We start from the raw sequence: 23333 nt of genomic DNA on the forward strand, positions 1-23333 counted from the left end.
AGTAAAACAGTTTGTAGGCTACTGAATGTCTGACTTACATGTGAGACTATTTAGTCTGTGTTTAAAAATAAAGTAGCAGAACTTTCTGGTGATCAAAACAAAGCTGATGTTGAATTCAAAGCAAGAACCAAATTATAAATGAAGAGCACCCTAACAGTCTTAGAAACATTTGATTTCCTTTATGTTCCATCATATTCACTATCCTCAATTGCTTAAATTATTTATGTTTCTTTTTTTGTATAATCTGAAAATAATGAAGCGATGATACAAATAAAAGCCTATTATTGGAACAGGGGAGACAATTTTTTAAATATAGCACTAATATGTGTATGGGGCATCGAAAATTAATTTCAGCTTGTTTAAGCCAGAAGCTTAACCTCAGGTGGCAACACAAAATAGAAACTAGTTAAACTAAGTCTTTCTATTGCCTCAGGATGTCTTTCGGCAGGTGTACCTCTCATTCCATTTTCTGTATCAGATATAAGTCTTTCCCTACAAATATATAACTCATGAGTTTCACTGTGATGGAAAGAAGAAAAAACTAGGGTCCAAGAAGCATAAAGTTGTTAAAAGACAGAAATGGTAATAGAATTGTGTTCTTGCAATTAATCATATTTTGGCAGCTAGCTATCCCTATCGGTTAAAAACCATAATTAGTACCTTGGCTCCCAACCCCCCCTGGGCCACACAAAGTCACTAATATTCCTAATAGGGACCAGCAGTCAATGCACAAGGCAATTCTGTAAATGCCAGTCTAAAATTATACTACAAGTAATGTTGACAGCAAATTCCAGCTTACATATATAAAAGTAAAGGGACTCCTGACCATTAAGTCCAGTCGCGGACGACTCTGGGGTTACAGCACTCATCTCGCTTTACTGGCCAAGGGAGCTGGCGTTTGTCCGCAGCTTCCTGGTCATGTGGCCAGCATGACTAAGCTGCTTCTGGTGAACCAGAGCAATGCACGGAAACGCCATTTACCTTCTCACCAGAGCGGTACCTATTTATCTACTTAAACTTTGATGTGCTTTCAAACTGCTAGGATGGCAGGAGCAGGGACCGAGTAACGGGAGCTCACCCCGTAGCGGGGATTCGAACCGCCGACCTTCTGATCAGCAAGCCCTAGGCTCTCTGGTTTAGACCACAGCGCCATCCGTGAGGCCATACCTAATCCACACAATTACAATGGCACCACCATTGCGAAGGCGTAAGTGAAGGAAATAAAACAGGGAACACAGGGAACACCAAGCTGCTTGAAAAAGAAACATTACAGCATTATTTATGGTACTCACCATCTCTTTAGCTATTTCCACAGCTTCTTGCAGCCCATAAAGCTTGCCACAGACCAGGTAAATCCCATTGGCCCAGAGAATACAGCCCTCGTGGACCCAAAATTCATTGCTGTCAAGAGGTAGTTCAGGAATTTGTAACTCCAACTCAGGACCACCTTCCGAAGTGGACATGGGGGGTTTAGAGTCCAAAGGAGCTTTTTCACCAACATTGCTACCCTCAGTGGTTGCCTTTTTACAAGCAGCGCCTCTCGAAAGGGAACGAGAGGCCCCAGCACAGTCCTCTGAGCGATGCCGTCTCTTAAAGCGAGGGTGGGCAGTGAGGCTTCTCTGCTCCTTTTGTTGCTGCTGCTGCTCTTCCTCCTCCTCCGTATCTGTCTTGGAACCATTAGACGCACTTTTATGTCGTACTTTGACCTTATTCTGCATTTCTGTGGCCCTCTTGGGAGGGGGATTCTTGGGCAAGGTGGCCGCATAATCCTGGGGATAGAAAGGTCCAAAGAGATCACCCATGTTGCGATAGCTGGCCCACTTGCCACACAGGCAACAAACCAGGTGGCCCATGACAGAGGACTCTGTTACTACAGGGCCCTGTAGCATGAAAGAGGAAATAGGCAGTACTTTGCTCTCAACATTGCTGGGAGGTGGTGTTGATGACCTCTGCCCTTTTCGGCCCCTCACCAGCTTATTCTGCTCCTCTTCCTCTGCATTAATTATTGTGCATACAGCACCTATCTCACACTTGTTCACTACATGAATATAAGGGAAAAAAGACTTGTTCTTGTTATCAGTTTTATCAAGAGACTGTGTGGCATATTTCAGTTTGATCTCTGGTTCCTGGGGCTCCACAATTGGAGCAGCACGTCTTGGCTTCCGCTTCCGTGGCTGTGCTGTAGGTTTCCTCCTCTCCCTTCGCTGTCTCTTAGGTTTAGGTTCTCCACCTCCTGCCTCCTCTGATGGCTGCAGCGCTTCTGGTACTGATGGAAGTGGCGGAAGCAACAACTGTTGTTGAGGCGGAGGCGGCGGAGGTGGCTGATGCTGCTGTTGTTGTTGCTGCTGCTGCTTCTTCTGTTTGTTAACACTACCAATAGGCCGTCCCTTCTTCTTACCAGAAGGAAAATAACCCTTTGGAGGAAAAGGATCTGGCTTGGGTGTCACAATGACTGCATCTCCACCCTTCTCTTCAGACTTTAGATTTGGTTCAGGAGTCAAGACTTTGGATGGAGAGACCGTTTTTAATTCGGAAAAGCTTATAGATCCTGCCCCAGTTAGTGAGCCATCTGTTCTTCCCTGACAAACAGATTTTTGTGAAGGTGCTGGGATCACAGTAGGCACTGGGGCCTCCTTGACAACACTTGCAAGTTCAGGTGTCTCTTTTTTTACGACCTCATCTCTATCCGCATGCCATTCTTCAGAAGATATTGTCAGAGAAATTTCACTAGTCAATTCTTGGCTCTCTTGATCCAGCACAATTTCTTCTTTTATATTTTCTGCTTCCATTCCATGATTGGACACATTCCCACCCTCTGGTGGGCCACTCTTCAGTGACAGAATGTCATCAAGGGTCACTGCATCTGGGCCAGCTTCAGCACAATTTGAAGAAGCACTCCTCCGAACATTAGGAGATGTGATTTTTTGAACAATAGCTTCCAATTTTAACCCGCGGCCCTTCCGTGGAGGCAGAATTTTTGTTTTAGCTGGGCTTGTGAGGGAAACAGCAGAGCAATTTCTATTGTCAGGACTTGGAAGATTCCTAGGAGATTCTCCTTTTGAGAGTGACTTACTAACATCTTGGCTTTGGGAAGAATGGGCATAGGAGTTGAGTGTTTTATCAGCTCCATCCTTTGATGAAGTGAGCAGGCGTCCTTTGTCTTCAGTGCCACTATTCTTCATTTCCTGCAACTGCCTCTTGCTGGGAATAGGAGAGATAAAAGAGCGGACTCTCCTTCTCATGATTAAAGGATTTTGAGAAGACTGCTCTTCTTGGCCAGGAATCCTTACCATGGCATTGCCAGATTTAAGTACATCTCCAGCATCTTCACGCTTGTGTGTATCACTATCTTGAGATGCAAATCTCTTCTGACTAGTTGCTCCTAGAGAGCCACTGTTTTTCCCAGTAGTCACCTGTCGGGAAAGATCCCAACCAGATTCTTGTTGCTGAATCTTTTGATTCAAATGTTTAATTTCAGCACACTTATTTTGAAGAGACCCATCACTCCCTAACAAGCAACGGCTTGTGTCTTGACTGACAGCATCATGGTAAGAACCAGAATGGAGATACATCATTCCATCCTTGTCATTTTTCAAAGGACTCCTTACTCTGTCCAAGAACTGCTGTTGCCTTGGGCTCTTTCTTGCTGTCTCCTGTCTATGTTGAGCAGCTGCAATCACTCCCTGGGCAGAGCTGCTACTCCAATCTTTGTATTCTTCCTGTTGTTGTTGGTACAGCTGCCTTTTGTAGTGGTACTGGGAATTCAACCCCTGGTTAGGATCACCAAAAGCATGAGATCGAGCATTAGTGTGATAAACTGAAGCCAACGATGAGCTTTCAGAATTTGGAGGGAAAGGAGAGTGTAAGGAACCCCGGTTCACCCTGTCAGAAAGCACCATATGTGGATTCATGTGGTGAAGATCTGTGCCTGGACCTCTGCTTCTACCTGGTGACATCTTTAATTTGTCTGCCAGATCATGAAACTGAGAGGGAGATTTACCTCTCATTCCCTCTCGGCTGCTTCCCATTCTGCCGGGTCCTCGCCTGAGCTGTGATCGGCTATCTTGTTGCAAAAGATACTCTGCTGCAGAATCAAGAGCTGCAGCTCCTGGGCTAGCATTGCCTCGGTAAGACTCATGCTTAAAACTTGCAAGATGACAATGGTCTCCAGATTTTTTATTGTTGAGGTTGGCAGAGGTCTTAGACTGTTCAAAATCTTCTTCCTTGATTTGCCCACTGTGAGACTTTAGCTTTGGTTCCATGGTCACCAGACCACCAGGAAGGATGACTGACTGACCAGGAGTTAGACGGTCACTCCTTCCACTCCTGCCATCAGGACCCATGTGTCCCACAGAGTGGGGCCCAGGTTCTCTAGCAATCTGCCTCAAGGGTGATATATCACAAATAACTGATCTCCTCTCAGAGAGTCCTCCACCTTCATGAGCAGAGGATTGGGACTCTATCTCAAACTTTCGAGGCATGGGATAGTCTGCTAGATTTATCTGTTTCATCTCAGAAGTTGTGCCACTAGACTTTCTATCCCAGTGGCTCCAGTGTGGATTTTCCAAGAGGGAGCCTATGCTTTTGTTTAAAAGACCTCTATTACTTAATTCATTGGCTTGATTGATCAGGACATTGGGTCTCATGGTACCCTCGAGAGTTCCAGTCATCCCATGATGATCTTGTGCATTTCTAGAATATCTTCTGTCAGGGTGATGGTGATAGCCTTGCAAAACTTCCTGCAACAGACTAGGAAATTTCTCATTCCTGCCTTTTCGCTCACTATGCCCTGGAAAATCCCCTTTATCCTGACCTGAAGGATACTGAGGGAAGTTGCCAGCATTTCTCTGCATACTAGCCCCAATATTGTCTTTGTAGCTATACCTCAAACTACCAGGGGATTTTGAAGGCTCGGTTCTGCCCGGAAAACTGGAGCCAACAACAGCATGACCAAGCTGTCCATTCCCATCTCCGTTGTGGTTAGTGCTGCTGTCCCCACTTTTGCTCCCCTTACTCCCTCCTTGTGGCTCTTGCTGTGGTCCCAGAAGCCCAGTGTCTTTCATCACACTGGCAGAAGATGGTGCTTGAGCACCTGTGGAAACATCATCTTGTTGCTGCTTATCCTGCCCACCTGACTTTTCCACTCTGCCCGTCATAGCTTCTCGGGAAACTATCACACCAACTGCCTTTTCATTGACCTTCGGGGGTGTCTCCACAGCAACTAAGGCCTCCTTTTCATCAGGAGGAGAGGCCACTTCTTCCTCATCTGCAGGGCTGGTGCTGAGCTTTGGAGGCTCATTTTGAGATGCTTGTGTTGGTGATGGGTGGGATCTCTCTAAATTACCCCCCTTGTAGGTGGTATCAGAACTGGTACTCTGACCACTCAGTTGTCTCACCCTCTCGCCTTGGTCCTCCGAACTACTGGAGCAGCCACCATCAATTGATTCTGCCAGAGGAGACTTGAGCTGTTCCTCTGCTTGGGAAGAGCCTTCTGAGTTTGTGCAGCTATCAGCCTTTTTAGATAGTGAAGATCTTTTGGAGTTTTTCTTCTGAGGTGCCAAAGCATCTGAAAGTAGCATGTGCTGGACTGTATTGGGAAGATTTGCCACTTGACTACTTAAAGCACTTAGGCTGCTTAGTCCTGGATCCGTAAGCCTCTTTTCCTGCAGTCCTTCAAGCCCAAATCCCTTGAATCCTCCACCCTGAGCATTGGGACTTGGCATCATGGATGGTGTTGGACTAAGCTGAGGCATCATTTGTAAAATGCGGTTTCTAGAGGCTACAGGCATGTTGCTTTGTCCACACTGAAGGTTCTCACCACCTGCCATGAGAGGAGATGGTGTGGAGCTGCAGCTTGGGGACTGAACCACAGAGGCAGCTGGTGAGGGGTTAGATATAGGACTAAAATTCTGGTGGAACTGCATGGGTGATCTCACAGGAACCTCAGCCTGGTTGTACTGACCTACTTGACTCTGAAGAGACAGTTTGGTTGCAGTATTTGAGTACTGCATTATATGCTGTGAGGGAGGCTGCTGCTGCTGCTGCTGCTGCTGCTGCTGCTGCTGCTGCTGCTGCTGCTGCTGTGACTGCTGTGCCTGTCCCTGTGCCTGCTGACTGCCTTGGGGTAACTTTGACTGTTCAAAGTTCTTCATTGGCTGTGCCTGAAAGGTGTAGTTTGACTGAGTTCCATAAGTTTGCGAACTCGACCCAACAGCATGTCCTTCATACTGTGAACCAGCATTCACACTGTAACTGCCATCATAGTTCTGCCCAGATTGGCTAAAACGCTGAGGAGAAGGAAAAGAAGAAGAGGAAGAAGAAGCAGGAGGCTGATAGTGTTGGCTATACTGACCCACTCGCAACTGATAGCCAGAAGCAGAGGAAGGCAGAGTTGAAGGACGTTGCATTGGCTGCATATGAGATGTGCTGGAGGCAGACTGGCTGGAGGCTTGTGGCAAAGGCTGATGAGACTGGTAGAGCTGTTGTCTCATCTGCTGAACCTGTTGCTGCTGCTGGCTCGAACTTTGCTGCTGGTACTGAGCACTTCCAGGGGAGAAAGGACCAGTATAATCCTGTTGATAATGGGTCACACCACTAAGGGATGAGTGTTGCGTTTGAAACTGGCTCACATGACCTTCACTCCCATACTGACTCCCAAAGCTGCTCCCTTGGGGTGGTCCATAGCTCTGTACTGGCCCAGAAGGCCTGCGCTGAGGAAGCTGCTGCCCTCCGGCTGCCACAGGATCCTTACTTGAGGCCATATAGTAGAATTCTCCTGCTTCCTTTCTGAAACTTTGATAGCTCTGATGTCCAGAGCTCTCACCAGCCATTGAGGCAGAACTGCCTGCTGCTCCACGGCGCCCACTGCTGCTGCCACCTCCTCCAAAGCTCTGGAACATCTGAGCCTGCTGGCGGGTGCTAAATTCTTCTAGACGGGATGCACCATGCACTTCCTGTGGGTAGCTCTGCTGGTTTCCGTGGTAACTGCTTTGCTCTCGAAAGGACTGCATGCTGTTCAGCTGCAGACTGACAGCTCAGCAACCCGCCTAGAAAAGAAAAAGAGAAAAATAAATTAGCAAAATAATTCCTATTTCCCAGTAAAGTAAGTAGTTTTTAATGTATATTTAAAATCACTTGTAGCAATTTCAAACTCAAAACGTCCTCTTGGTTTCTTGTCCTATTATCAGCAGTTTGGCCTGCTATCTAGGAAACTAGAGCAGAATGTCAGCTTGATTGCATGTTACAAGGGTACTTAAGAAGATTTTACTAGCTAACTTTTCAACATCTTGTTTGGAGGAATAGTTATGAGAGATGATAGAAATACCCTTTCCCAAACCAGCAATGCTGTACTGTTCACAACAGCATCCCACATCAAGAGGCTTGGACTGATGAAACTGCAGATATTTAAAATACATAGATTTCTTTTCCAACAGGCATATACAGATGAGCGTAAACACTTAGAGGAAGAAAAACAAAAGACACAAAGAACACACATGTAAATGTTAATTAAGATAATGAAGAGATCAGACAGTACTAAAATTACAAGTGAGGGGACTGTTTTTAGAAGGCTACATTCAGAGAGGGCATAATTTTGCTAAAATTGGGGAGGAGGAATTGGGGGTTCTGGATTTCATAAAGGACTTCCTCTTCTATATTTTCCTCTCATAATTTAAGTAATGAGCTCAGGTAAACACATCACTCTTTGTCACAACAATGCGCCTATCAAAGTAAAAGGAGAAGATATGAATTCGTCTGTAATTAGGTGAATTTGCCAATTTAAATTACCAAATGCCATAACTGTAAGACAGGTGACTCCACCATGATGTTTGTATGCAATGCATTTCAATTTGTTTCCTTGTGATTTGGTAAGTGTTTAATTTAGGTTCCAGATTATATCTGTGTACAAAGGCTATAAATGTGGTTTCATTTGTATAGTCATGGCACAGATACAGTATTTGTTGCAAGCTGTCAGTAGATGAGGCAGATAAGTTGCAACTGTGTGGTGTTCCTTTAAGGGGAATGGTTTGGGGGTGACACAGGGAGAGGCCTAAAATTCCTCCCCCCAAATTCCTATTAAGTATTATGGAAAGTGAAATCAATTGGGCTTTCCTGCTTTTTTATTCCCTTTCTTTGCGGTTTAAGAAAGCAGGAGTTAAGTGTGTTATAAGAACAGTTCATTAGTTAGTAAAAGTAATCAGAATGTAAGTATCAGTATTAAAGAAGTCAATCCTCCAAGAACCATCATTTCTTAGTTGTTGCAATAAGGTATGGAACATTAAAAGAGTAAGGGCTGGCTGCTAATGAAACTAATTAATTCCAACTAGCAGTCAACATGCACAATTAAAGCAGACCAATTACTTTATCTGCTTAACAATTACATTCTTTGTGAGGTATCACAAGAATAACAACACAGCATGCAGGTGTGAAAACATATCCATAGGCTAGAGAAGTTGAAGAGGTTGCTATGAAGCTGCACTGACACGGGATATGCAGGCAAACAAACAGGCTGGGTGAGGAGGATCAGAACACTCCAACTCTTTTGTGCCCAAAAAGTGGGTTGCCAGAGGATGGAAGGCCACTCCCCTGTACCCAACATAGAAATACATAGCATGACAAGGAGCCCCTGCTGAACACTCTTTGGGCCAGCTTCAAATCCACCTAACAGACCATCTAGTAAAATGTCATTATGACAAATATCATGAGAGACTTCGTCAAAAGCCTTGCAGGAATCAAGTCATACTTACTAGGTAGTAAGAATTGTGGAGCTGAATGTGACTTACTTTTTAGTAACTATGCTTTGAAGTGCACCTCATCTCATGATATGGGCAAGCCATTCACATAAAATGGCATGTTTATATTTTGCCTGTTGAAGGATTCCAACATGTTATTCATACTTCAAGGGACGAGGGCGGGTATATAATTTATTGTTTAAAAAAGATGTGTTCATCATTAGGTGCATATTTCATGCATACTACTATAGTATAATCAAATTAATTCCTAAGTACTGATCAAATTAATTTGGGTTGGTGCAACAATCTTTTTCTCTCCCCTGGACCCTAAAGAATGTATATGTCACTCTTCAATGGTTTATTAATTTACTACTTTCAATCCTGTGTTTCTGTTAAGGTGTTTGCAGCAACATACATACTATCTCCCCTCCATTTTATCCTCACACAACTCCCCTGTAATGTTGCAAATGATGAAGGGTTAGTATTCCAATGACCTTTATGGCCAAGTTTGAATTTGAACCTAGATCTCCTGGTCCCAGTCCAACTCTCTGACCACTACACTATAAATGCTCAAAGATGTTCCATATGTTTAAAGAATGAAAAGTATTGTGAAATGAATGAAAGGCATTGTGAGTAAAGCCATACCCATCCTTATTCAGAATTTGTGACAATATCCACACAATGCAGGAAAAGACAGCAAAGTGATCTTGTTTACGTGAGTTGCTTTCCAGGAAGGAAGTGCAGTAAATGGATTAGATCAACGGTTCATCAAATGTCACTTACTGAGGCCTACAGTTACATGACCGCCTTGGGAAGCTGCATGTAGTAATGTCCCTATAGATGAAAAGGCAATATAACAATGGTCCAAGTGCATTACCATAAGTCCAGTTTCAATTCTTGCACATGACTACACACACATTCAAAAGATAATTTGCAGTATGGTAAGCAGGAGAATGGTTGTCTGAATGGTATATTGAGCCTCTTTATACCCATGGTGACAGAGATAATGTCAATCAGCCCTCTTAGTGTAAAAGCCAACCGAGACACTTTTGATGAAGCTAAAGAATCAGAAATAAGAAGGCAAAACACCAAGGACCAGTTCAGATTATCTAAAGTGTTCTTTAGAATATGATAATCATGAACAAGATCCAGCAAGACTTAGTACTGTATTGTGTTCTCACCCTCTCCTCTTGTGGTCCTCTGCATGCAAAAGAAGAGTAAATGCTTCTGCTTCCACCACTTTTGACTAAGCAAGAGCTGCCAGCTGCATATGAACTCAGAGCTGAGTTGCATATTACTTCTACTAAGAGCTGCATATTACCTCTACTTAGTTAACAAGGATATGAAACCTCTGTTTGATCCTGGTTTGCTTTAACTAATTAGTTAGAATAAATCAGAGTTGCTAGAGATCAGACATATCAAGAAATTGTGGTTTAGTCAAAACCGAAAGGTAAAGCTTTCACTTTTCACCACAGTTGTCATTTCACCACTTGCTGTTTTGTACAGCTGTCCACTGATATGAAAAGATCTCAGGAGATTCATTTTTTTAAAAAAATATTTTGTTGTATGTATATGCCACCTTTTTGCCAAAATGCTCAAGATGGTTTACCATTTTGAAATACTAAAACAAATAAACATGATAAAAAGTAGTAACAATCCGCTTAGCCTTAGGCCAACTGGGAGTTGATGGCATAAGCTCCCCGGCCTGAGCCATAAACACCAGGAAGTGTTTATACTGTTCACGTTGTTGTGAGTAAACAGCCCAAACATCTTAAGAACATAAAACACTTTACACTGTTGGCCATGTCCAGACAATCATACCTTGGCTTAATACACTAAACAAGACTTTTGCTCCCCCACACAGCCCTTTGCAATACATGCATCAAGCCAGGAAGTCTCCCATTAGCCATTATTTCATTTTTCATGCAAACTGGGCAACCATGGTTATCAGCTTTAGAACAAGCCAGGATATCAAACCAACTTCAAAATGTAGTTTTATATCCTGGCCTGTTCCAAAGCCAGTAACTACAGTGATTCTGTCCATGTGGACAAAATGGTTAATCATGGTTTATCAAAGGCTTCCTCGTTTGATTGCTAATGCTACAAAAGGGCTTTATGTGTAGAAAAATGGCTTGTTTATGTATCTGCTTACTAAGCTGAAATATAATTGCCTGAAACAGGCCACTATTTGCATTACACCTATCCCCAACATGATGCCTCCTGGCACATACAGCTAGCTTTTGTGAATTCTTAAAAAGCATACTTTTTGAAACATTTAGAATTAGTTCAAGAAGGGTGTGATGTGTCAAGAAAACATGTGACACATTTAGCACTAGCAGTATTTTAGCTGCTGTACATGACACAGACAAGCTACTTAACAGGATAATGAAGTAATAGAAATACAAAAAATGCCTACAACAAAATGTTGCCGTATAGAGGGTTTCTGTTCAGGCTTCCAGCAGCATCCCATGTCCACTAAATACAAAGTCCTCATTGAGTTTTTTGGGTTTTTCTCCATTGAGTTTTTGTTCCTCCAAACTTGGTATGCACATTTATGCCCAATCCGAGCTCTATTAAATTCTTAATTTTGCCATTGATGGCTATAGACAATTCTCTCTTCTATCCCTTTGGCATGTTAAAAATAGATTATTGGTGTGAAAGTATGATATTTTCCTGGGATAGTTTTGGTTCATGCTCTTTGGTGGTGCTGTGAGGTTGGGAATGGGTTGTATTTGGACTGATTAAGTTGATATAATTGATACTTTGCATGCATTAACAGAAAGACATTGCATATTAATAAGCAATTCATGAATATAACCACTTTGACTTCACTAGCTCTACATACTAACAAATTTCTATTGTTTATATCAACCTACTTTAATAATTTCAATATTGTTTCATTTTGCTATACTATCCACAATGACAATATAGTGAGTAGCAGACAACTACATTTAATCACGCAATATGCGTAACTGGGATTCTGGTTAATGTGAATTTAACACAGCTGCCCTAGTGGGCCAGAAACTCAGGTTTAAAGAACTCTGTACAGTTTTTTATCATTTGAGCAGTTTAAATGCTACATCTCTTCAAATGGACAACTATGTTAACTAGAATATAATCAGCAGTCAAAACTTTAATACCTTTATTTAGACTACTGATCACAATGTAGTATCCAGTTTATGTCAAAATTAATCCACACATTTCCTCCATTGCTAACTCTTTCAGACTAATATTGCAAGGAAAGAAGATCTTGCAGATTTACCATACAATCAGTATATATTTTACTCGGAAGGAAATCTTGCTATGTTCAGTGGAGCTTATTCCTAGTTATATGTGCACAGGATTACAGCCATAGCTGTACTAGAACTCTACATGTGTTACACAGGGGACTATCAAGACACAGGCAATGATACTCCCTTGGAAAATAACAAAACCATATTAAACAGCATGTCTCAAAGTTTAAATGCATATTTCAGAAAAGCATAAAACAGCCTTCTTGGAACTGAACCAGTTCTAGATGTCAGCAGGATCACAGGTCTGAATGTTCTCCATGACAAAAGAACTCCCAACAACCCATAAGGAGAAGATTAGAACACTTCTCTAACTAGTCTGATACAGTAGTGACAGGACGTAACTATTTAAATATGAAAGCTCACATACCACAGCACTCAGAAATGGTATTTAGGAGACTATAGCTCAGCAATAGAGTACATGTGTCACATGCAGAAGGGTCCAGGTTCAGTATCTGGTATCTGCAGGTACGAGGATCAGGTGCTCACAGACATCTCTGCCTCATACCCTAGAACCACTGCCAACCAGAGCAGACCATACTATGCAAGATGAAGGCATAGTGGGGGGCAGTGGCCTCAGGTGCACATTTTTGAGGGGGCACAATGAGGCACCCCCACGGCAGGTACGGAGCACTGGCAGTTGAGGGATAGCAGCAGATGGGTTGGTCTAGCAGCCAAGTCAATGGAGGGAGTGTGCAAGGAGCCTGTTGGAGGTGGGCTCCGTCCACCCTCCACATGAGCATAAGTTGCAGGCTTACTGTATTTCTCTTCTATGTATACACCAAAAGGAAAAGGAGCACTTATATGTTGCCTGAGGATTTTTAACCCAGAATATAAGCACAACTGTACCTTAGGTTGGTGGAACCTTTACCGTCAAGTGTGGTCAACTTCCTTAGAGCTTCACACTAAATGTGCTCATGAGGTGCTCTGAATGCACCAAAACACTCAGTTCCCTGACTTGCTATCTGCAGATGTCAGAATAGCCTGATATAGAGACCACTAAAGTACAGCAGTGTGTACAGCTGATTCCATATAGATCTAGCTGCATTATATTATAGTGAAATGTTATCCATTTTGACAAACAAAATATATTAATTTCAGAAAATAAGAACTAGGATTCATTTATTTACAAGTAAAATAATAGGCACTAAAATAGTTATTGCTACCTCACAACAAACTAATAGAGCACCCACACCCACAAAAATGAAATGGTTAATTTCATATATCACAGAAACCTAAATATTGTTCTAATATGAGACTAACAGACCAATTCCATGAAAATACTTCATGGCAAACTTAATTGAGGACATGAAGCCGGACAAGGTACAAATAAATGTGACTTCACCTCACCCTTTCATCAAGAAGCTCAGGATGTCAATGAACAGGATTATTCCATTTTTCCTCAACAGCCATTCTGCAGGCACAGATTAGGCTGAAGGATGGTGACCAAGAACCAACTGCCACCATCAGTTTCACGGCAGAGCAGCATTTAAAGTCAGGTGTCCCCAATCTATTTCAAAACTATATACTATGCTTGTTAAATATGCTCTGGATTCCTTTTTTGAACTACTTGCCACCTAATACAGAAGTCAGGGAACTAAGAGTTTGTTACTTTCTTTTTTAAAAAAAGTAGAATGTACTGCACAAAAAAGCATTGTTTTAATTACTGAGGACAAATACAAGCCTGCTGCCCAAACACTACCTTGTTGTCATTCACAATTATGATTGTACTGGATAGCATAGATATAGGGGACATATGAACATTTATACTTTTGTTTTATAAAAAAAACTAGTACATTAGGCAAAGGCAAGACTAATTAGAAGCATTTAAGTCTTCCTAACTTTAACACTGCTCACCATATATAGCATTGCTATCACTCTTCTAGGCAATAACTCATGACACTTACTTCCAATAAGTGGCTACAACACCAGTTAGCTTTTACCAGAAGTGACAGCATACCCTCTAACGACCTCAGTTGACTCTTATGAAGAAAAAAGGTGGATGGTGTGTTAGTAGGGAAAAGAGAGCGTGAAGCAATTACTGCTACAGAGCCATTAAGAAATATTTCATGCAATTCAATTTGGCTCATATTAATGCACAACATCAGGAAATATTATTCCCAACTCATTTAAGATATTTAATGTTTTGAGTCCCTACCTAGATCTTTACGTTTGTTCAGAGTGACATGAGGTGGTCAATTCCATCAGTTTGCCTAAGAGATGAACTGAAAGAAAGCAAGGGACCAGCTGAACCGGAGAGGAGCTTACATCCTAAAAAAACACCATGAAGGTCAAATTTTTTTTTTATTTATTCATTCATACTTCAATTTTTTGGAAGTCCTGCCTAGTCTACTCTTTTTTTAAAACAAACGCGCGTGCACGCACGCACACACTGTATAAGAGAGAAGCCACAGTGGGCCTAACTGAATCTCCTTCGATTTGCTTCACAGTTCACACTGACTGAGGGAAGAAGCCAAGATTCCTCCAAGAGACTACGATTCCTTCGACTTGGCGAAAGCATCGTCCCACCAGGGGATTGAAATCCCAGCAGGTATTCAAAAGGGAGCCATTCCGCCTGCCCCGCTTTAACCACCTTCCCTCCCTCCACATTACACTTCCCCTCCGACACCCCTCTCCTTTTTTCAGATGCAATGTACGCAAGAAGGCAGGGAGGGAAGTGCGGGGCAGAAGGAGCAAAGGTAGATCGCAGGATTTCCTGAGGATCTCCCCAACTCCGACCCCCCCCCCGCGGGCATTCCTCCTCCAAGCATCCATGGCAAGAGCCCGGCTGGGGGAGGGGCGCGGATGCTGCGGCCCGCGGGCCGCCCGGGCCCCCGTCTCCCCGTCTCTTTCTCCCGCCCCGCCTCAGCCGCGCGCCCCGCCCCTTCCACCGAGGCCCGCGACAGGGCTTCGCACGCACCGAAGCCGTTACCTCAGCGTCGCTGTCCTCCCCCGCCCCCCCTAAGGGGGGGGAGCGCGGAGCGGGCGGCGCTTCTCAGCGGCGCGTGGGGCGGCGGGGATCCGCGTCGAGCCGGGGGCGGCTCCGCGGCGGTGGTGCCGAGGTTTCTCTCTCCATTCTCCCCTCACACACACACACACAGGAAATAACACAGGATCAGCTGACAGGACCCGGCCAATGGGGCGGCGGCGGGGCAGCGCGCGCAAAAGGGAGGAGCGCGAGACGGCGGCGGCGCAGGGCGGGAGGGCGGCGCATTGCGCGTGCTCGAACCCGCCCTCCGAGGCGCAGAGGGGAGCTGGGCAAGCGCCTTCTTCAACCACGCGCTCGTTTAAAGAGACAGCGCCCGGGCGGAACAGAACTCTGCGCCTCTCTCGCCTAGGGACGAAGGCGGGCACCGGCTTAAGCCAGTAGTAGCCTAATGCACACCTTGACCATTAACTTCCGTGTGTCTTCCAAGTAAACACAGTAGCCCAGCGCCTCCCTCCCCCAAAGGAGGGGGAATTACAGCAGCGCAGGCGACTCCTGCGTCTCCCCGATATTTAAGGCTGCCGTCCCTCGCGCACACTTACGCGGGAGCAAAACCCCGTGAACAAACTAGGGCTGACTCCAGAGTAAATACGGATAGGATCTGGCTGCAGTTGTGCAAGAAGCAGCAATTGGTAACATTTTCTATCTCGCGCTTCAGCCGGAAATGCTGCTACCACAGTTTCCAGCCCCTATTGCTTCCCTTTCACTATATGATCTCTCCTTCCCACCCCCCACTGGCCCGCCAAGGGATGGGGGGTTGTGAGCAGAATCATAACGGGTTCAGTCAGAGGCAACGGTTTGAGTTGTCCAGATCACGGCTGGCACCAAAGGGTGGCGAGGTCTGACCCGCCATCCTAACCCACTCATGGTTCTTCTATAGGTGGCACTCAATAAAATTAGAATTTGGAGGCAGCCCCAAAAGAGTTCTTCCTGCCTTTTCCAGGTGAAGGGGGGGCACTGCCTAGAACCCACTCTGTTTAAATTTATCGTCCCCTGTCTCTCACCAGCTGCTGCTGAAACACGAATGTTTACTCATTTTTTAAAAAAGCATTAAAATGCCTAAGCAAACAGAGGCCCTTACCAATAATATCAGGTTCCTAGCTGCATAGCAGTGGCAAGATCCCAGGGCAATGTGTCTCCTATTAAAACAACACAGATAAGCAACACCCTGCTTTGAAGCCATAAAAAAGGTAAGACAAATCCTCAATGCAGGCTCATTATTAATCCAGCTTTTCAACCTCCCCACTGGATACCACATACTTGATCTACTTAACCAAGTCCCTGCCATTCACTGATTCCCACCACCCCCTTACTCCCAGGCAGTGAAGAAATTAATTCTGCAAGCAGATCGTTTTTCTGCTAGAAAAAGGGCTACTTTAAACCAAACTCTTCAGTCCTGCGCTACAGCAGAGTACTATAGCAAGTACTGTAATGGAAGCTCCTTGGACCATAAACCACCCATTTTTCTCCCACCCCATGAATCTATTCAAAATTTGTCATTATGCTGCTTCCACAGTAGGCATATACTGCGGCATCACAAACCAACCACTTTTTTTTTTTTTTTTTTTGCTTTCCTGTACACTTTTCTTTTTGCCAAAGCTCAGAAAATCCATGTTTTTAAACTCTATGAAATAGCTGTTGCCTACCACATTGCTATTGTGGCTGGTTATGGCCTGTATATAGTGCCCTAAAGCAGAGGTTTTCAACCTTTTTGAGCCCACGGTTCCCTTGACCAACTACATTTTTTCTGTGCCACCCCTGTGGGGCTCAGGAGCCCAGTTATGGCACCCCTTGCCTGCAGGGCTGGCAGCCTCTCGCCCTTTTTTGAACACCCTCCCTTGTGGAGTGTTCCCTTAGCCTCCTCTCTGCTCCCCTCTCTTTGGGGGTCCTCTGGGCAGCCATAGCTGCCACCCTGGTCTCCAAAAGAGCCAATCCAGGGAAATGACTTCAAACTTACCTACTTTCAAGAATGCATTTAGGGAGCTTTTTTTTGAGGTGAGTAAACACACAGCTTACAGTACTTCATACCAAACTATAGATAATACAATATATCTCATTATCCAGGCTCCTGTCCAGCTCACAATGACAGAGGCTCTTACTTGAGACTAAGGTGGAATCTACACACATATAAAAACCGTTCCAAAAATGATTTTTTAATAAAACGTTTTAAAAAATACATGGAATTTTCCATAAGGCTCACTATCACCATCTCGTGTCACACTGTATATTGCACTTAAAACGTTTTATTTGCAGTTGTATAGCTGAGTCCTAAGGAATAAATCTCTAAGGCAGAAAATAGATTCAGGCTCAGCAACAGGTAATGAGTCCTAGCAGCTGCTGCGCACAGACTAGATGACAGGAAAGGTGAAGCCAGCCAGCCTAGAAGCAGTGGTCCATGTTTAAGGAGTCCCAAGACCAAGGTAATGAGCTGAGAACCACATGGAAGAATTGGAGCCCCCCCCCATACTTTTAAAGATGGGGCAAGGAGAGCTCATTCCACAGACTCTTGTGATCTGCAAGCCAGTGGGGGGCAGGAGAATAGTTTCATCACCAGGTCCTGGGAGACCAGGTTGTGCCTCCCTTTCAGCCTCCAGTTCCTCCCCGCATCCCAGCTGGCTCCTGCACTCCACCTTGGATTCAATTACTGCACTCTTTTCCTCAGGAAGAAAGAGGGGAGATGAGAGCCCTGCAAGGGCAGTCATATCCTGAGAGGTAGAAGTAGATGCTGCCTCCAGCCTCTGTTCCCCAGTCCCATGTCATTTTCCTGTTCACGCTCCTAGGTCTCTGCCGCCCACTCCACTCCTGAGCCCAACAATGCCTTGGGACTCACGGAACTCAAGATAAATTACTACATGAGCAATAGTAAATTCAACTTTAGGAAACTGCACAAATTCTCCTGGTAAGACAACACACTTCTGCAGTGATTAACACTTTCTAGTACAGTACTAGTACAGTGGTACCTTGGGTCGGGTTACATATACTTCAGGTTACAGACTCCGCTAAACCAGAAATAGTACCTTTGCTTCAGGATGAGAACAGAAATCGTGCTCTGGCGGCACGGCGGCAGCAGGAGGCCCCATTAGCTAAAGTAGTACCTCAGGTTAAGAACAGTTTCAGGTTAAGAACAGACCTCCGGAACAAATTAAGTACTTAACCCGAGGTACCACTGTACATTTCTTCAAGTCTAACATGATTTCAATACAGCAGTTCAGGAGTCATATCCAGTTTGTGGAAGGCCCAACAGTGAAGCACAGCATATATAGATGGTTATCTATAGATGTTTTGCAGAGTCACTTGAACAGGTTCCACCCTCATGAGCTTACTAACCACTGGATTCACTTAGGCTGCCTATACCAACCTACTACCTGGGAGTAAGCACCATTGAACTCAGGAGTTACCTCAAAGTAAGTATGTGTAAGATTGCACTGTTAAAAGCAGTAACCAAAAAGTAATGATTCAACCTATTCTTTGAAACTAGTTTGCTCCCATATCCACTAACCACCTTGTCCAATCTACTTAATTCAACATCAGTATGAGAATTCTATGTTACACCTTTGTTGCATAGGGTTGCAATTCCTACAAGTTGCTACAACATTGCCAATACACCCAAAATACTTTGCCTACAAACATAGATTTCATTTCAGTATTCACTTCTACAAATTATTGTCCATCAACTAGTGGAAAAATCTTTTTACCTTTCATTTACCAATTCATTCCCCTTGTAATAGTTGCAGCCCAGTCTTCTGTAGATTTACTCATGCCAAATTCAATTGGACTTATTCTCACCCTGCATAGCAATACAACTCCAGACTCCTCAAACAATTATGTTTAAGTGGTAGAGATGTCACATAATGTCAGCTTGAACAAAAGGAAAATCCGCAGGAGGAGTTGAATGGAGAAGCATTCTCTTCTTCCAACAGATGCAAGAACAGTGAGAATTTTTTCACCCAAAATTTATAGCTTGCTGGCAAGGACTGTCCCCAGCACAGCAGAAGAGGCCAGAAAGTCAATAAATCTCCATTATCTGAATCATTAGAAGCATCCCTGGTTGGTAATATACAAAAATGCAACTGAGGGTATCCCATTTTTTCACCTTGTCTTTTTTTATATATAAAAAAAAGTACACAGAACAAGTTTTACAGCTTGACTTATGCACGCGTGTTATTTTGTACAATTTAAAACGATGTTAACTACCCAAAGTGATAATGGTTATTCTGAATACTATTTTAGTTTTAGGGTATCTCCATTTGGGAGGGAGCAGGGAGAGAATATCATTTTAGAGAAGAAAACTTTAAGCTACCTTTTACTGATTTTCTATTAGAGCACTGATATGCTTAAATAACTACATAAAAGGAAATTAACAACAGAACCTCTGTCATTATTCCTGGTAGGATGGATTCCAGAAGGCTAAGTTGCCTTCTGTAATTCATGTGACTGAATGTCTGGTTTATGACACGCAGTTTCATCAAATCCTAGAACATCACCAAATAGCGGAATCCAGAGAATTTAAATTCACCTTGCAAATAACTTAGCCTTAATATATACAGTATTACTCCAATAAACCTTGCACCCTGCTTTTAGAACATGCTACATAATAAGCTTCTAAATTTCAGATTTATGCCATTTTTACAGAATGGTAACCCCTTCTTTTAAGAGCTAATATTCTTTAGAGACTCAGCAGCTGAGCAGTGAGTATCTTAAATCATGCCAGAACTGAACATCACAAATGCAATATCCAAATGACCCATATCTGAAGGACAAGATCATCCTCAGCTATACTAAATAGTTTTGTACAAGCTATTTTGTACCCACAGTTCAACAACACCTACAATAACTCATTGAAGTTAACCTGATATTCATAATAAGGACAACCCTACTTAGAGTACTACTATATTCCCATGATAAATAAATGATAGATTATATTAATATAAAAGCTTATCACAGCTATGAAACAAAAGCAAACTTAATATTTGTAAAAAAAAAAAAAAATGTTAGTAGAAGCTTAGCAAGAAAAGGAAAAAACCACAAATCCTAGTTTTAGACCAGAGACAGCCATGACAGTCCCAGCCCTTTAGATGCACTGAAAGAACATTGGATGTTAGTCATTACTCCTTTTATAAGTAAGGAAGGTGGCTTGGTCCTGCAGCTCAAATGCTTTTATCTTCTTGATGAGGCATCACACTCAGCTGGATCTCATATCATTCTTCCATTGCAATCTCTGTGAGTGAATGAAAACAGCTGGGGACCATCTTGGAGCAAGATTTAACTCTTTCATTTAACCCAGAGTGCATACTGTGGGATAAATATCAGCCTCATATAACCAGTAAGCTTAGCTCTAGTTGATGTGTGAAGGGGTTAAGACCATAGAGTAAGCTGTTCTGCCAGACCCAACTACACCATATCCCCTCACCTTGAGAGGAAGTGTTAACAAGGCCTTTGCTTACTTCCACCATGTGAATCCAATCAGAAAAAAACATCTGGGCTGATTGTGCCAAGCCCAGAGCAAGCCAACCTTGTGTTTCTCTACAAATAATTTAGAAACATGTACCAATTTTGAAATGAAGTATTGCTGCCTGTCGTTTCTTGCTACTTTATGGAAATGCACATGAATCTGATTTTTTAATGAGTTCATTAAGTAAACCATTTTTAACTTTGCAAGTGTGTGGCCTATTTCTATGCTAAAGGGGAAGTAAAGGGGAACTTTGGGAGAAACTTATAAAAGGGTATTTCAAAGGTATAACAGCCTATATTTCCCTGCTTTACCTTACTGCACGTTTTGTGATTTTTAAATCTCTGCTGATGATGCTCTCTCACCAAGAGAGTATTTGCTCCAAACCTGGAACTCTGAACTCATATATTAGGGGTGGTTAACCCTTTTCAGCTCAAGGACTGAATGATCTCATGGGCAACCTTCTGGGGGCAGCATGCTAGTGCTTGGTGGCGGCCAGAAGTAACAGCGGGTGGAGAAAGAGATGTGACTGTTCCCTTTGTACAGTCGGCGACATTCTAGCCAATCAAAAGTCCCGGGTTTCTGCATACTCACACACACCCCATTCTCCACCAAAACAAGCAAGAGGCATTACTGCAACCCTACCAAATAAAACAGCACTTGAAGCCTAGGGAGGAAGCATGTCTGGAGAGTCCCAAGAGCTGGACAGAGAAGTCACAGTTTGCTTCTAGGCCTCTGGTTCCCCACCCCTGTCATATATCAAGGTATGTAGTTACATCAATTTGTCATCATGTCCACAGAATTTAAAACACTAAAATGGAAACTGGGTGGTGGGTAAAAAATGCCCTGAGGAAGGACATAATGCATCTTTCCAGAATCCTTGCAGAAGCTCTCCTTTAAGACTCTAGATACACTCATCCAGAATCTGAACTCCACTGCTGTGACTGAGGCTATAAAAACAAGGCATCCCCCAGTGTCATGGGAGGGAGGGAATTTCCCCCCAAAAAAACCTCACCCCATTACGAATGCTCAGATACCAAAGGCCATGTGGTATCTCTTCCACATTAATCTGGAAAAAATAAACTGACCAAATAAACCTATTTTACTCCACAGGCAATAGGAGTGTCTCCCACAGACAAAACAGAATAAAGAATGTGGGTTGCACAAAGGGAGGATGCTGTTCATCACAACTCCCTAAAATGCAGATAAGCTCCCATGTTGCATTGCTGAAAGCAACAGAAAGCACAATCAGCTTTGCTGGCAAACACTATATACTGCACTCCAGTTATCAATACTGCCGCTAAACCCTCATGGCCCATTCTTCCAGACAAGTTTCGAGTAGAGATGAGCAGATTTCTCACTTCCCCTGTGTTATTGCTGTGCCAATCTGATATCCCTTGGGTTCTGCTTCGCTTGTCTTCCAGTAGGAATTCCAGATTTCGAAATGCCAGTAACAGATTATGCACATTCACCCTCTGCTATGATAAAGAAGGCTTCCTGTGGGAGTGCAATTGTAATTATGCAGAAAAGGAAAGTATTAAAATCCTATGTTTTTGAAACAGGATCCTGTAGGAATGCCATTTATTAATTTTAAAATGACCCTGGAAGCAGCAATTTCTTCCTGTGAGATCGCCAACACTTGGGGGGGGGGGTTGACTGGTTTTCACATTTATCTCTTCATCCTATTGAACAATAGGAAGAACAAACTGTTGGCAGTTAAATGAAATTAATAAATAAACAAAATGGCCCCATCATTCATCAGACACCTATCTGTTCCTGAGGCTCAAAAGAATTCTGCTACTGTATATCAAACCAGAAAATCATCCAGACCAGCTTTTGTTTCAATAGCAGCAAACCAGACACCTCTGGGAAGGCCGCAATCAAGACACGAGTGCAACAGCACTCTCCTGTTCATGTTTCCCAGCAACGGGTATTCGGAGGCATAGCGTCTTGACATCGGAGGTAATACATAATAATTGGCAGAAGAAATGATGGTGGACAAGGCTGATGCCCTTTTAAAACCTTCCAGAATCTTGTGGTAGTGAATTCCATAGCTCAACTATTCAAACAACTACTTTGGCTGTGTCCACACTGGGTCATTAAAGTGTGCATGGGCAGTGTTTCCACGAGCACTTCCAATGTTATGCTTTCAAAACCTTTATCAATGTCTTCCATCCACACTTGTGGGCAGCAGCTGATGGTACTTTTTGCCAGAAACATGAGAACAACAGTGGTGCCTCAGGTTACATACGCTTCAGGTTACAGACTCCGCTAACCCAGAAATAGTACCTCAGGTTAAGAACTTTGCTTCAGGATGAGAAGAGAAATCATGCTTTGGCGGCGCGACAGCAACGGGAGGCCCCATTAGCTAAAGTGGTGCTTCAGGTTAAGAACAGTTTCAGGTTAAGAACAGACCTCCGGAACTAATTAAGTTCTTAACCCGAGGTACCACTGTATTTGTTTACCTGTGCACACTTCCCGTTTTAGTATTTTTAGTTTTGAAATACAATTTTTTGATCTACCAAATTTGCACAAAAGAGCAGTCAATTTATTTACTTTTAGAAAACGTTTGTGTTGCTCCAAGCCAGGAAACCTGAGGACCATTGTAGACATGCAGGCAGGTATTTGGTTACCTGTGCACACACATTTCTTTTTAAAAAAACACAAGTTTTTTGATCCACCAGATTTGCATAAAAGAACAGTTTTTTAAAAATTAAATATATATCTGCATCACTTGATGCCAGACAAGGATTTGGAATTGCTTGGATAAAATGTTGCCAATATAAAAACCCTGTTATTTTAATACAGCTGTTTTATTCAAGAGCAGTTCTGTGCAAAAGAGCTGCTTTAAAAATAAAAATACTGAGAACAATACTTTC

At 43.2% G+C, this 23333-nt stretch overlaps 1 protein-coding gene across 10 annotated transcripts in view; it reads right to left on the reverse strand.

Moving 5' to 3' along the window:
* Window positions 1-23333, reverse strand: part of TCF20 (transcription factor 20) — a 214826-nt gene that overhangs the window by 68444 nt on the left and 123049 nt on the right. For 8 of the 10 annotated variants that reach the window (XM_081877579.1, XM_081877580.1, XM_081877578.1 and 5 more), the window contains one exon: window positions 1293-7046. In XM_081877579.1, coding sequence (XP_081733705.1) covers window positions 1293-7010 — 5718 coding nt within the window. In that variant the 5' untranslated portion in view covers window positions 7011-7046. Of the gene's footprint in view, window positions 1-1292; window positions 7047-14939; window positions 15674-23333 lie in introns of those variants that run through there. The other 2 variants (XM_081877584.1, XM_081877586.1) reach the window with 2 other exon arrangements.

This window comes from Podarcis erhardii (assembly GCF_964252035.2).
Source record: "Podarcis erhardii genome assembly, chromosome: 10".
NCBI classification, from domain to species: Eukaryota; Metazoa; Chordata; class Lepidosauria; order Squamata; family Lacertidae; genus Podarcis; species Podarcis erhardii.